Source organism: Haliaeetus albicilla, chromosome 10 (assembly GCF_947461875.1).
Source record: "Haliaeetus albicilla chromosome 10, bHalAlb1.1, whole genome shotgun sequence".
NCBI classification, from domain to species: domain Eukaryota; kingdom Metazoa; phylum Chordata; class Aves; order Accipitriformes; family Accipitridae; genus Haliaeetus; species Haliaeetus albicilla.
Window position 1 is genome coordinate 26,702,123 of NC_091492.1, and position 12,842 is coordinate 26,714,964.

The following is a 12,842-nucleotide window of genomic DNA, read 5'->3' on the forward strand; positions in this document are numbered from 1 at the left end:
GGGGTTGCAGAACCTGAGTGAGCTCCTTAGTGCAGGTTTGCTTCTACCATGGGGATGGCCCGGGCACCCCGCCAAAGGGACCCCCCTGATCCCCCCGCCCCAGGGCCGTGCCAGGCACTGGAGCAAGGCGGGAGGAGACGCCAGGGAGAAGGAGAGAGCTGTAAAGCCGCCGCGTAATCGGCTTTACCGGGCACAGCACTGGGGAGCTGCGATGTGAGCGAGCACGGGCAGGCGGCCGGGGCACAGGCACAGCCAGGTAGGTGCCCAGGGTGCCCATCCTGGGGTACCCCCCACCCCAGTGTTCGGATGCCTGCGTCACCCCAGCTGCGCGGGTTTACATCGGACTTGGGTGCAAGCAGGGCTGAGCCTTGCGAGGGCGGGGGGTGCCAAGGGGTCTCCGGGGCATTGCTGACACCTTTCAGCTTTGTGCTGACTTGTGGGGGCCCAGCTAGGCACCCATGTCCCCTCACAGGAAGGTGGGTTACAGTGGTGGATCTCAGAGGTGGGTGTTTGCAGGGTGGCAGGTGACGAACTGGCTCCAGTGCCACCCTCGTTCTGTGCCCCATTTGCCCCTCCCTGTCTCTCCACCAGCTCAGGGATGCCAGCGCCACAATGCCAGGACAGGTACCCTGCGCAGCCGGCAATGCCAAGGAGCTGCAGCGTGTCCCCTCTGTGCCACGTCTGGCCCTGAGGTGGGAATCCAGCCTGACCCCGAGCCTTGCACCACCGGGTCCCAAAAGTCATGAGGCTGTGCCCAAAACAGCGGGTTATTGAATGGCGGGGGGAAGCCAACCACGCTGCTGGGACCTCGTGCTCCTGCCCAGTCATGCTCCCAGGAGAAATTAGGTCAGGAGGCAAGGGGAAATGTCACGGGTCCTCCCCACACCCCCCCAAGGGACCCAGGCGTCCTGGCACGGCAGGGTCACGCCAGAGAAGGGCTGAGCTGGTGGCATTGCTCCGTGCCCCTTCACCACCTTCAGTGCTCCATGGCTCGCACAACCTGTGGGATCCCTGCATGGCCCCGCGGGGACCTTGCACAGCCCCGTGGGGACCATACACATCCCATGTGGACCTTGCACAGCCCCATGTGGACCTTGCACAGCCCTGTGTAGACCTTGCATGGCCCCAAGGGGACCTTGCACAGCCGGTAGGGACCTTGCACAACCCCATGTGGACCTTGCACATCCCTGTGTGGACCTTGCACAGCCTGGGTGGATCTTGCACCACCCATGGGGAGTGTGTATGGCCCACGGGGACCTCGCACAGCCTATAGGGACCATGCACAAGAGCGCCTGTGACAGAACTCCAGCCCCGCTCCAGCCGAAGCACAGAGTCAGGGGTAGGTTTCTCCAGCTCCTCCTGCAGTTCCTCAGGGCTGAGCCTGGCTCTGGGCTCCCCTGGGAAGCTGGCAAGAGGGAAATGAGAGCCCAGAGCAGGGGGCCATGAACCAGCCTTGCTCACTTGTGCGCTGAGTAGCAGGGTCTCTGCAGAGGCACCCTGGGGTCCACGGCTGGTTGGGAGCATGGCAACCAAACACAGGGGCGCACACGCTGGGTATCATCAGGCTTTTAGGGGGGAAAAAAAATCTAGCACAAGGGAGCCTTGGAGCAATCACTGGTATGGGGTAGAGCCAGAACTGACCCAGACATCTGGCAGCCACCGGGGTTTACCGGACTGGCCCATGGCTGAGCGGATGCTGAGGGCCCTGCGAGCCCCACACTGGCCCCCTCCAGGCCCCTGCGTGCCCGGGGGGATTAAGGTCAGGCCGCCCCGCTAATCCCAAGGGTAGTTTAAAATGTGAGCTTGTGCCCGCTGCCATCCCCCCCCAAGCTTGCACCCCAAGGTGCTGCATGTCTTGAGACACCCACAGAGCACTCTTGGGGGGACGAGACAGGAGTGGGGGGGCACAGCTCAACCCTTGGGGTGGGAGGGGGCCAGGGCAGCTCTGCCTCCCTGCAGCAGGCTTCGGCTAAACCTCCAGTGCTGGCAGGCAAGAGGCACAAGCTCCTTACGACTCCCAGGGAAACGCTCCTGACTTCCGGAGCCCTGTGGGAACCGGGGCAGCAGAAACGGCGGGGGGGGGGGGGGGGGCAGCCGAGGGGGCACTTGGGTCCACTCCCCAGCCCTGGGCAGGACAGGTACCCCAGCATGGGGTGGAAAGGGGCCCTTGGTTGCACCCATTCCCAGCTCACTGCTTTTGGGGGTGTTGATACTGGCACCCCAGCCTGTGCAAAGCAGCAGGGCTGGCACCTGTCCTGGGCACCTCATGTGTGGTTGTGCAATTGCAGGCTGGGGACAAAGTGACTCACCTGAGGTCATGCAGGGAAGGCTGTTGCAGAGGGAGGAAACGGCAATAGTGGCGGATCCTGTTTCAGGGCTCAGGGCACCCCACTCCCACACAGCCAGGAAGGGGAAGGAGGGCAGGTTCCAAAGGAGAAGTGGGATCTGCTGGCGCCAGTTGGGCCAGTTTCCCACAAGGGAAGTTTCAAGGGGGGGCAGTGCCATCAACCAAAATTGGGTGCTGCGGGTGCTATGGCAGTGTGGGGATAAAAGTGGCCCACTCAGAACCAGATCCTGGCAGCTGCTGGTAGCACCACAGCTGGGCCCCAACCCCCTTCTGGGACCCCCCCAGAGCCAGGTAGCATAGGCAGCCAGAGCCAGCACGGCTCATCTGGGACGGGTGAGTGGTGATGGGGGGGGCTGAGACAGGGCTGTAGAGGTGGGGGTGCGGGGATGGGGGTGCAGGGACACAGTGCAGATTTGGGGACGCAGAGATGCAATGTAGATATGGGGGTGCAGAGATGGGGGTGTAGGCATGCGGTGTGGGTATGAGAGCACAGAGATGGGGTGCAGAGATGCAGTATAAATACAGGGATGCAGAGATAGGGGTGCAGGGATGAGGGTGCAGGGACGCAGTGCAGATTTGGGGATGCAGAGATATGGTGTGGATATGGGGAAGGGGGATGGGGGTGCAGGGCTGCAGTGCAGATTTGGGGATGCAGTGTGGATATGGGGGTGCAGAGATGGGGTGCAGGGACACGATATAGGAACATATAGGCGCAGGAACATGTCAAGAGGGGTGTTGGAGGGGACACACGTGGGTGCGCAGTTGCGTGCGTGTGGGGTGTCTGTGTCTGTCCACATCTGCGGCGGGGGGGGTGGGGGGGGTGGGTGTGCACAGTCATGCATGTGTGCACGCGTGTGTAGGTCTGTGCTTGTCGGTGCCGGTGAGCACGCCGGTGTGCGCCCACCCGTGCCTATGCACGAGCCCAGGGTGCGCAGCCGTGTGTCCATCTGTCGAGCTTGTCCGTGTGTCCGTGTGTGGCTGCGGGGGGGGGGGGTGAAGGCCAGCCGGAGCCGGCGGCCGAGGTAAAGCCGTAGCCATGGCGACGGGAGCAGGATCCGGTGGCCCCGCAGGGATGCTGGTCCCTCCAGACCCTCCCGGCCGCCCGGGCGCGGGGGCTGCCACAGGTCGGTACCACCGCACCGGGACTGGGGCCGGGCTGGGGGTGCCTCCCCGGGGGGGGTGAGGCTGAGCCAGGGCTGGGGGCAGTCGCCATAGCGGGGATGGGCTTTGGGGACACCCCCTCCCCCCGCCCCCCCCCCCAGCTCTGATGCTGCCAGGCAGTGACAAAGGGGCTGAGATCCCAAGGCCAGGGAGAGAATCCCTGCATCCCCCCACCTTGCAGCCTTGCCTTTGCCCCCCCCCCCATTTCCCCCTTTCTTCTTCCCATAGCTCCTTTGCATCCCTCCACATCTCCTCTCCCCCCCAATTCCCTCCTGTGCATCCTCCTGTCTCCTTCCTGCACTACCCCACATCTGTCCCCACCCTTTGCATCCTGCCCTTTGCATTCCTCTTGAATCCCTCCCCTATCTCCCACTGCACCCCCAGTTTCCTCCCCTGCATCCTCCCATATCCTTACTGCACCTCCCCACACACCCCCCCTTGCTTTCCATTCCTGCCCCCCTCACTCCTGCTCTGGGTCTGGGGGTGGATTGAAGGAGCCTCCCCCAGTCTGAATCAGGCTGCTCCAGCCCCTGACTTCTGCCTGGGTGTTGGAAGCATCCCCACACCCCCTGCCATGCCACCGGGATACTCCTGGGGTGGGGGACATGGGCAGGGGGTTAGCATCAAGCAGCAGAGAAGGACCACACATTTCCCTGCTGCGAGGGGACCCCAGTTCCCAGCTGCCCGGGAAACTGAGGCATGGGGAAAGTCTTGGCAGGCAGGAGATCAGTGCCAATGTGGCCACCAGCTTCACGTCTGTCCTGCGCCATCGTGTCTCACCTTGCTGAGCACAGAGGCTGGGTCTGGCTCTTTCCCAGGGCAGGTTAAACCACTCTGTAAGGAGGATGTGTGTTTATTGGCAGCATAATATTCTCTGACTTGGAGGGAATCTAGAGAGTGGGCGGGACAGGGAACGAAGTCCCATGGAGCCACGACCGTGGTGAACCCAAAAGCACGAGGGAAAACTAAACCACCCCAATGTTGAGAGTCCTTTGGCAACACTGGCTTTCATGTGCCAAATCCTATGCAGGGAGGTTGTAATGCTCCCCCCCCCCCCCCGCATGTCCCCCCCAGACAACTTTGGCCAGGGGACCCAGAAAGGAGGAGGGACAGGGCTGTGACAAAGCTTCAGCTCCCCATGTCACTGGAGCAACCCTGAGGCTGCTCTCACTTCACACTCTGTATCAGAGCTGGCTTGTGCCAGGGGAACACTCTCTGGGGGCTTTCCCCAGCCCCGCCACATTCCCCTGAGCCTTCAGCCTCACCAAGGAGCCTCTGCTCCCTTTCCCATCCCTCCTCCCCCTCCGCCGGCCCTGGTGGCTCCAGCCCAGGGCAGAACAATGCGGCCGGTCCAAGCCTCCGTGCGGCCCTGTTTCTCAGCCAACCCTTCACCAAGTGGGAAATCCGGGGCAGAGTAACCTAGTTTCTGTGCTTACAAGGAGCTTTCTGTCCCAGCCAAGCAAGGTGGCGGGGAAAGCGCTGCCCTCCTGGGGCTTGGTGTCCCAGCGGGCAGATGGTGGCACCGGGGGAGGCAGGTAAGGACGCCCTGACGGGGCAGGATGCTCCTCAGCCTTGTCTGGAGTGGGATGTTGGGGTACCTCAGATGTGGCTTTGGCTTCGGTGGGTTTCTCACCCACAGCTGTCCCAGAGCAGCCTGGGCTGGAGGATGGAGCCTGCAGGGAGCCAGGACAGCTATGGGCTCTTTGCGGGGGGGGCGATATCAGCCCCAGGGGTCTGTTTGTGGGTGCGATGCTCAGACCCACTGTCGATCCTCACCGTCACAGGAGAAACGACATTGCTTTGCTTTCACCCCAAAGATTTCCACAAAGCCAGGAAGGGAACCCAAGCATCCGGGCACCCGATTTCCCCCTGAACACCCCAGTTGGAGGAGCAGAGCACCCCAGCTCCCATCCCGACTCCCTCCACCAGGCTTCGCTGCTCTCCCTGTTGGGGTGCAATGCAGGCGAGGCAGGAGCAGGCGCCCGCTGCCCCAACCTGCTGAGGCTCGTCCTCTTCCAGCAGGACTTTCTGGTTCCCAGTCCCCGGCGAAGCAACAGAGGGCTGGGTTGGGCCGCAGTGAGCCCTGCCACGAGCCAGGTTGGAAGCCTGGCAGCGCGGCCGGACCTTGGCCAGGCACTGGGCATGGGTCTGTGGGGATCTTCTGGCCACAGCTCCCTGGGGCCAGGCGCCTGCCGGGTGCCGATGCTCCAAGGACGGAGGTGAGCCAGCTCTGTCCTCACCCGCCGGAGAGGTAATGCCGCTCGCTGGGGAACACGGTGGCTGCCTGCAAGGGGTCCTGGGGACCACACGGTTCTTGAGACATTGCTCTTTCTCCATTGCTTCCAGCAAGAGCTGCAAAAAAGAGCTGCAAGAGCAGGGTGTCCCATCCCCCCGCCCCCCAGTTTTTGGACCCTCTGGCTGCTGATGGAGCCGCACAGAGGAATCCCTGATGGGGGTGGGCGCTGCGGGGCTCTGCGGGGGCAAAAGCAGGAGCATCTGGACACCCCTGTGCCAGGGAGGTCTTGGTGCAGGGAGCCCAGCAGTGTGTGGGGACGCCTCTACCTCTGCCGGGATGGCAGTGGCAAGCTCTCGCCCATATTCAGGGGCCATCCACGGTTTGAGGCACTGGGGCCCCATGGCCCCCCCCCGTGCTGGCTGCTGGCTTCCCCCCTCTGGTTTCCGCTCAGTGACGGCACTTGCCCTAAGCCTCACTCTTCCCGCAGGGATGGTGCTGGGACCTTCGAGGGGTGCATCCCTGCCACCCCCCGCCATGCCCAGAGCTGCCCTCCGCCTGCTCTGCGGTGTGGTGATGCCAGCTGCCATGCTCTGCGCCGAGCCCCTGCCCCGCATCACCTTCCCCAGCGGTGAGTACAACACTGAGAGAGCAAAATGGCTGAGGAGGGGATGGGGACAAGCTGGGCTGTGGGGGGGGGACAACAGTGGCTTGAAAGAGCATCTGTCCCCAGAGTTGAGCACCCAGCATCAGGGACCCACGGGCTGCTCTCCATCACAGACTTCCCATCTTGTTACCCCTCTCGTTAGCCCTGCACAGGGCTGGGGCAGGGGACGGGTGCTGGTGGCAGCAGGGTGATGCAAATGGCTACAGGGCTGCTGTGGAGTCAGATGTGATGAGGCCGGTTGGCACCCAAACACCTTTGGGAGTGGGAGCTGGGTGTACCCCAGGGTGCCAGCTCTAGCAGAGCAATTTTGGGACCCACCTGGCACCTGGGGATCTGCCCAGGGCCACCCTGGAAAGGGAAGGCTGCCTCCTTGATGGGACAGGCACTGCGTCCTGCCTGTGTGTTCAGCCAAATGGCAGGTGGCAAAGAAAGGGGTTTGGCAGTGCTGTGGGATGGCGGCATTTGGGCAGGCGGGAGAGATCTGTGCCCCCATGGCAGGGCTGTGCCCTCATGAGGTCCCTGCCCATGCTGCCACTTCCCCTTCCCCATGCAGCCATTCTGAGAACTGCAAAATCTCCCTTTTCTTTTTCCCTGTTTCGGTGGCTGGCAGAGGCAAACAAGAAGCCTCCAGCCCCAGCTGGTGCTTGTGGACACCGTGGGGGCTTGTAACCCCCCACAGGCTGGCACCTTGGGGTAGTGGATCCCCCAATTGGAGCATCACCCCACAGCCATGGCCCCAAAGCATCACAGGCACAACTTGCAGCCCAACAAGGAAAAAAGCACTCTATTTCTTACAGGACAGCAAAGCAGCATCAGAGGGTGAGGGATGCATGGGCTTTGCAGCCTGGGGACATTCAGCTCTTGCAGCAGGACCCAGAGGGGGCAGTGGGGTGGTGGGGACCTGGAGGGGGAAGTGAAGATGGCAATGGGGGGGCCGTTGGGGAAGCAACGCACCCCATTTCCTATGTGAGAGGTGACACAAGCCGCGATGGCAGCTGCTGCCACATCCGCCCAGCGTTGATGGTGGTGGTGGTGCTGGGCCGTGTGTCTGTGTGTCCCTTGGTCCCCATCATCCCCTTTTGCTCCTGCCAGGGGACCCCCGACGGACACTGACCCATTTCAGCCAGGACAATGTCTCCCACTACGACATCTTCCTCCTGCATGAGAGCGAGGAGGAGCTGTACGTGGGGGCCCGTGACCGGGTGCTGGCCCTGACCGTCGGCACCCCAGGCAGCATCCATGCCAAAGCCTCGGTGAGCAGCAGCTGCTTTTTGGGGAGGCTGGGGGGGAGGTGCCCTCTGCTGTGCCTCAGTTTCCCTACTCGGGCTGTGCAATCGTGGCCTGGCTCAGCAGTTGTGGACCCTCTCCCTTCCCTCCGCAGATAATGTGGGGACCCACGGCCGAGAAAATCTCTGAGTGTACTTTTAAGAAGAAGAGCCAGGAGGTGAGAAAGCACTGGGTGGGGGAGGATCAGGGGGTCCCACAGAGCTGCAGGGATGCTCATCCCCTGCCTCTGCTCTTCCCCTCCCCCCCAGACCGAGTGCTTCAACTTCATTCGGGTCCTTGTGGCCCTGAACCAGACCCACCTCTACGTCTGCGGGACCTACGCCTTCAGCCCCGCGTGCACCTACATCGTGAGTGTCCCCACCAGCCAAGGACGGAGACAAGGGGGGGGTCTCCAGACATGTGGCATTGCCATGAAGAACCACAAAATACTGGCCCAGAAGCCCCAGCGGGATGGGGGATTTGAGCTAATTGCATCATGGTAAATCCCCTGGGATGTGGGGAGGTGGGTGCCCCCCGCCACCAAGGTGCACCTTTGAGTTTCATGCACTAAAGGAGCCCATGATGTTTCTAACCATGGCTGCCAGCGCCTTTTCACTTGCCAGGTCCGATGCAGATGGTAAATCCCTGGTTTTGGGTCCCAGTTCCCTCAGGTGACCCCAGGCAGCCTGTCCTGCCTCAGTTTCCCCACTTGCTGAGCACGCAGTGAGCACTGCAGCTTCCCCACAGTCCGGAGGGAGTACACAGCCATTTCTTGCAGATTTGGGCTTTGTTTTAACTCCATCGGCCGATGTTTCTCCCCTTTCCCACAGCAACTGGAGAACTTCACACTAATGTCCAGCGGCAGAGGACAACCTTTCCTGGACGGGAAGGGCCAGTGCCCCTTTGACCCCCAGCACACCTACACGGCCCTGCTGGTGGGTGAGTATGGGGCCAGTGGCCCCCACGGGTGAGCACCCATCCCTGGGATGGAGTGGAGGGTGACACTGTGTGGGGGTGTCTCCCTGCCACGGCTCACCCCCACCCTGTCCCCGAGCAGATGGTGAGCTCTACGCTGGCACCATGAACAACTTTCAGGGCAACGAGCCCATCATCTCCCGCTCACTGGGCAGCCGGACCCTGCTCAAGACGGATGCCTTCCTCCGCTGGCTGTCAGGTGAGCAGGGAGATGGTCCTTGGGAGGGCCCCCTAGCCCCCCTCACCCTCCCTGTGCCAGGGGGTGCCCACAGCAGCCCCCTCCTCGTTCCACCTCCTCACCTATCTGCCCCGGCTGTGCCCCACAGCTGACGCCGCCTTCGTGGCCTCCTTCAGCATCCCTGGAGATGACAAAGTCTACTTCTTCTTCGAGGAGACAGCCGATGAGTTTGATTTCTTCGAGCGACTTCTGGTGCCACGGGTGGCCCGTGTCTGCAAGGTGGGTGCAGGGACAACAGAGGATGATGATGGCAGATGATGAGGGTACCCAGCTCCTGTCACCCCAGGGCTGAGCATCCTCCCGGCTCCCACAGAGTGATGTCGGGGGGGACAAGGTGCTGCAAAAGAAGTGGACGACATTCCTGAAGGCCCAGCTGGTGTGCTCGCAACCCGGCCACTTCCCCTTCAATGTCATCCATCACGCCTTCGCCCTGCCCCGCCGTAACGGCGGTGCTGACTTCTATGCCGTCTTCACCTCACAGTGGTGAGTCCCGACACCCAGGGGTGCTGCAGGTGCAGTGGGGGCCCATGTCCTCCCCATGCCCACTTTGCTGTCCCTGCAGGCAGGCGGGCAGGGCGGGCAGCGCAGCCGTCTGTGCCTACAGACAGGAGGCTCTGGAAGAGGTCTTCGAGGGCAAGTACAAGGAGCTGAACAAGGAGAGCTCCCGCTGGACGGTCTATGGTGGCCCCGACATGAATCCCCGGCCTGGCAGCGTGAGTGCTGCCTACCTCGGGGATAAGACCCTCCAGGGGATGATGCTGATCCCCATGGGGAGGGGCTTGTCTGTCCCAGTTTGCCCTGTGTGCTGGCACTGGGGTGAGATGGTGGTGGTAGTGCAGGTGGGATGGGAAAGGGGGAGGGTTCCCTTTGCACCCAGCTGATGCTGTCACAGGGCAGCCTGGTGGTGCGTCTCCCCCCCCGCTCCCCGTGCCTCACTTTTCCCATGCCAGCACTGACTCCTCTCTCCCTGCAGTGCTACATGGGTCCCTCCTCTGACAAAGCCCTCACCTTCATGAAGGACCACTTCCTAATGGACGGGAAGGTGTCACCCACCCAGGGGCAGCCGCTGCTGGTGAAGACGGACATCACGTACACACGCATCGCGGTGGATGAGACTCGTGGCGTCTCGGGGACCACCTACCGCGTCATGTTCCTGGCCACAGGTGGGTTTACATGGGGGTACACACGGGGTACCTGGTCACCCCTCCTACCCTTCCCTTGGCCCCCCAAAACACCAGTGATGTCCCCTGTTTCCCTGCAGCGGAGGGTTTCCTGCACAAAGTGGTGGAGCTGCCCGAGGGTCCTCACATTGTGGAGAGCATCCAGCTCTTTGAGAGACCAGAACCGGTGAAGAACCTCCTGCTGGCCCCGGGGAAGGTAGGCAATGCGGATGACCCAACAGCCCACCCCAAGCCCGGCATGGGGAGGGCAGGGGGGGAGGCTCAGCCTGGCACCTCTCCCTCCCCAGGGCATCCTCTATGTGGGTTACTCCAGCGGTGTTCTCCAAGTCCCGTTGGCCAACTGCAGCCTGCACCGGAGCTGCGCCGAGTGCGTGCTGGCGCGGGACCCATACTGCGCCTGGTACAGCCTTGAGGGATCCTGCCAGCCTATCCGTGCCGCCGCCGCTGCCGCCAAGGACATGTGAGCTGGGGAGGCGGCAGGATGAGGATGGGAAGGGGGGGTGCGGCGGGGACCAGGATGCTGATGCCACTCTCCTGGTCGCAGGAGCGCATGGCTGCAGGACGTCAAAGGGGGGAGCCCAGCCACCATGTGCCACCGCGGGAGGAGTGTGGCCATGCCCCGAACCTGGGGGGCACAGGAGGATCCCGTAGCAGAGAGTTGAGTATGGGGGCATGGCAGGACGGGGGGGGTTGCAGCAGGACCAGGACTGGAGGGAGGGATGGGGCACATGGGGTGCACTGCATCACCCTGCTCTCCCTCTCCGCAACCCGCAGGGCTCAGCCCCCCGCTTAACGCCGTGGTCTACTTGCGGTGCCCCCGCCGCTCCGCCCTGGCCAACTACAGCTGGCAGCAGCCCAGCGGCCAGGGGGGCCGGGGGGACACGGCGCTGCTGCCTAACCACACGCTGGTGGTCATCATGCAACAAGGGACTGCTGGCACCTACAAATGCCGGGCCACTGAGAACGGCTACACCTGGACCGTGGCTCACTACCAGCTACAGGACCCCAGTGGGGTGGCCCCCCAGCTGGACGAGCTGGCTGAGGAGGAGCTGGCCTGGGGATCTTCAGTCCCCAGCACCCCCCGGTCTTACTGGCCCCAGTTTGTCACCGTCACCGTGCTGCTGGCTGTCACATTGGCCGCTGCCGCCTGCCTGGCCCTCCTTGCCTACCACGACCAGCTCAAAGCCAGGAGCAAGGTACGGGGGTGCAGTGCGCCCCATAGCCCCCCATCCCAGCGCCGGGAGAAGGTACCCCTCAATGGGGGGACCAGAGAGCCCTCAGCACCCGGAGTCCCCACCGAGGAGGAGGAGGAGGAGGAGGAAGGCTCCCGTGCTTGCTGCCCCCAGCTTGATGGGGACATTGATGTCGATAACAACAGGCTCCACGTCCCGGTGGGGGGCACGGCGTGACGCCACCACTGGGTCGGGGTGCCTGTGGGGAAGTAGTAGGCTGTGGGAGATGATATGAATGTGAAGTTTGGTGGTTTTTTTTAATTTAATACACATGTTTTAACATAAGGTAACATTTTGGGGTAGTGGCAAGGGGCAGCAGGGTGGGATGGGCCCCTGGGAGCAGCGGGGGAGGCAGCAAGGGGGTGGGATGGGGCAAGGAGGTGGGGTGGGGGGTGAGGAAAGGACATGGGGACAGGGAAAGGACGTGGGCACAGAGAAGGAACGTGGCCGTGGGGCAAAGCCATGGGACTGAGGGCAGAATGTGGCCATCAGGCAAGGACATGGGGTGGAGACAGGGCAGAGTCAGTGGATGCTGACACTGGTGTCACCCCAGGAAAAAAAACTGGGATCCATAAAAGCTCCAAAATGGGGAAAGCTGAGTCTGGGTGGGCTCCATGGGGTGACCCCACAGGCACCCACCCTACGCTGCCAGACCTCCCCACCCTGCTCCCCACCACCCTGGGTACTGGGAGGGAGGCCACAACACCACATCACCCTGACCCCCAGACAACCAAGGTGGTGGAGCCCCCCCCGCCCCAGCTGCACCCCAGGGTTGGCCCCCACTGCTTTTTTTGATGATGTTGAGCCTTTTTTTTTTTTTTAAGACAAACCAGCTGTAAATTTTCCTGCTCTTTGTACATGCGATTTTTTTTATTAAAAAGGAAAAGCTACTGCGTTGTGCTGCTGGGCCCAAGGAGCAGCCCCAGAGGGGCAACGCCAGGGCCCCTCGGCCTCAGGCCTTCATGCGCGTGCGCGTCTGTGCAACCTGGGGGGTGTGCAAAGTGTGAGTGCACCTGCCCATCTGTGCGACGTGGAGGTGTGCAAGGCGTGCGTGCATCTGCAGTATGTCTGTGGAATGTGCAAGGCAAGGGTGTGCGAGGCGTGCACGGGGGCAACACGCATGCGGGGAGCGCACGTTCACGTGCAACACAGGGGTGTGCAAGGGTGCGCATGCACGTGCAACCTGGGGGTGGAACGCGCGTGCACGTGCAGTAGGGGGGGGTGCAGGGTGTGCATGTGCAACGAGGGACGAGGAGCCGGGGGACGGGGGGGGGAGGGCACACCCCACCCCACAGGAAGGGGGAAACGGCCCTCTTACAGCTGCCCATCACTCCCTTCCTTTCGGTGCATCTCTGCTGTTTTCCCCACCTCGCTGCGCCCTCTGCCCTTCCAGCAGTCAGCACGGGAATTCTTCCCCGGAAACACAGGAGTGGCACCCAGCCGTTAAGTGCCGCTGTCCCTTTAAGAGCTGTAATTCGGCGCTCTCCCTTTAAGGTGAGGGCGCAGCTGCGGCCTCCCGCCGTGCGCATGCGCACTCCCTCC

General features: G+C 62.7%; 1 protein-coding gene across 4 annotated transcripts; it reads left to right on the forward strand.

Moving 5' to 3' along the window:
* Positions 1 to 150: 150 nt before the first annotated feature.
* Positions 151 to 12,190, forward strand: SEMA4A (semaphorin 4A). Of its 4 annotated transcripts, none has more exons than XM_069795566.1 (15): positions 151 to 256; positions 6,232 to 6,372; positions 7,501 to 7,661; positions 7,790 to 7,852; positions 7,944 to 8,042; positions 8,505 to 8,613; positions 8,732 to 8,848; positions 8,976 to 9,106; positions 9,201 to 9,370; positions 9,450 to 9,600; positions 9,861 to 10,050; positions 10,149 to 10,264; positions 10,356 to 10,528; positions 10,613 to 10,725; positions 10,843 to 12,190. In XM_069795566.1, the coding sequence occupies exons 2-15, from the start codon at positions 6,234 to 6,236 to the stop codon at positions 11,475 to 11,477; spliced, it is 2,367 nt and encodes a 788-aa protein (XP_069651667.1). In that variant the 5' UTR covers positions 151 to 256; positions 6,232 to 6,233; the 3' UTR covers positions 11,478 to 12,190. The 4 variants fall into 4 exon arrangements, with proteins under 4 accessions (XP_069651667.1, XP_069651664.1, XP_069651665.1 ...); XM_069795563.1 differs by lacking the exon at positions 151 to 256 and adding an exon at positions 3,132 to 3,471; XM_069795564.1 differs by lacking the exon at positions 151 to 256 and adding an exon at positions 3,133 to 3,471 and having other exon boundaries at positions 10,616 to 10,725.
* Positions 12,191 to 12,842: the final 652 nt, after the last annotated feature.

Excerpts from the sequence above, each read along its gene's own strand:
- SEMA4A (XM_069795563.1), top strand. The coding sequence starts at position 3,384 with ATGGCGACGGGAGCAGGATCCGGTGGCCCCGCAGGGATGCTGGTCCCT. Across the intron at positions 8,614-8,731 it reads CTACACGGCCCTGCTGGTGG|ATGGTGAGCTCTACGCTGGC; the intron begins GTGAGTATGGGG and ends GTCCCCGAGCAG. Across the intron at positions 10,051-10,148 it reads CGTCATGTTCCTGGCCACAG|CGGAGGGTTTCCTGCACAAA; the intron begins GTGGGTTTACAT and ends GTTTCCCTGCAG.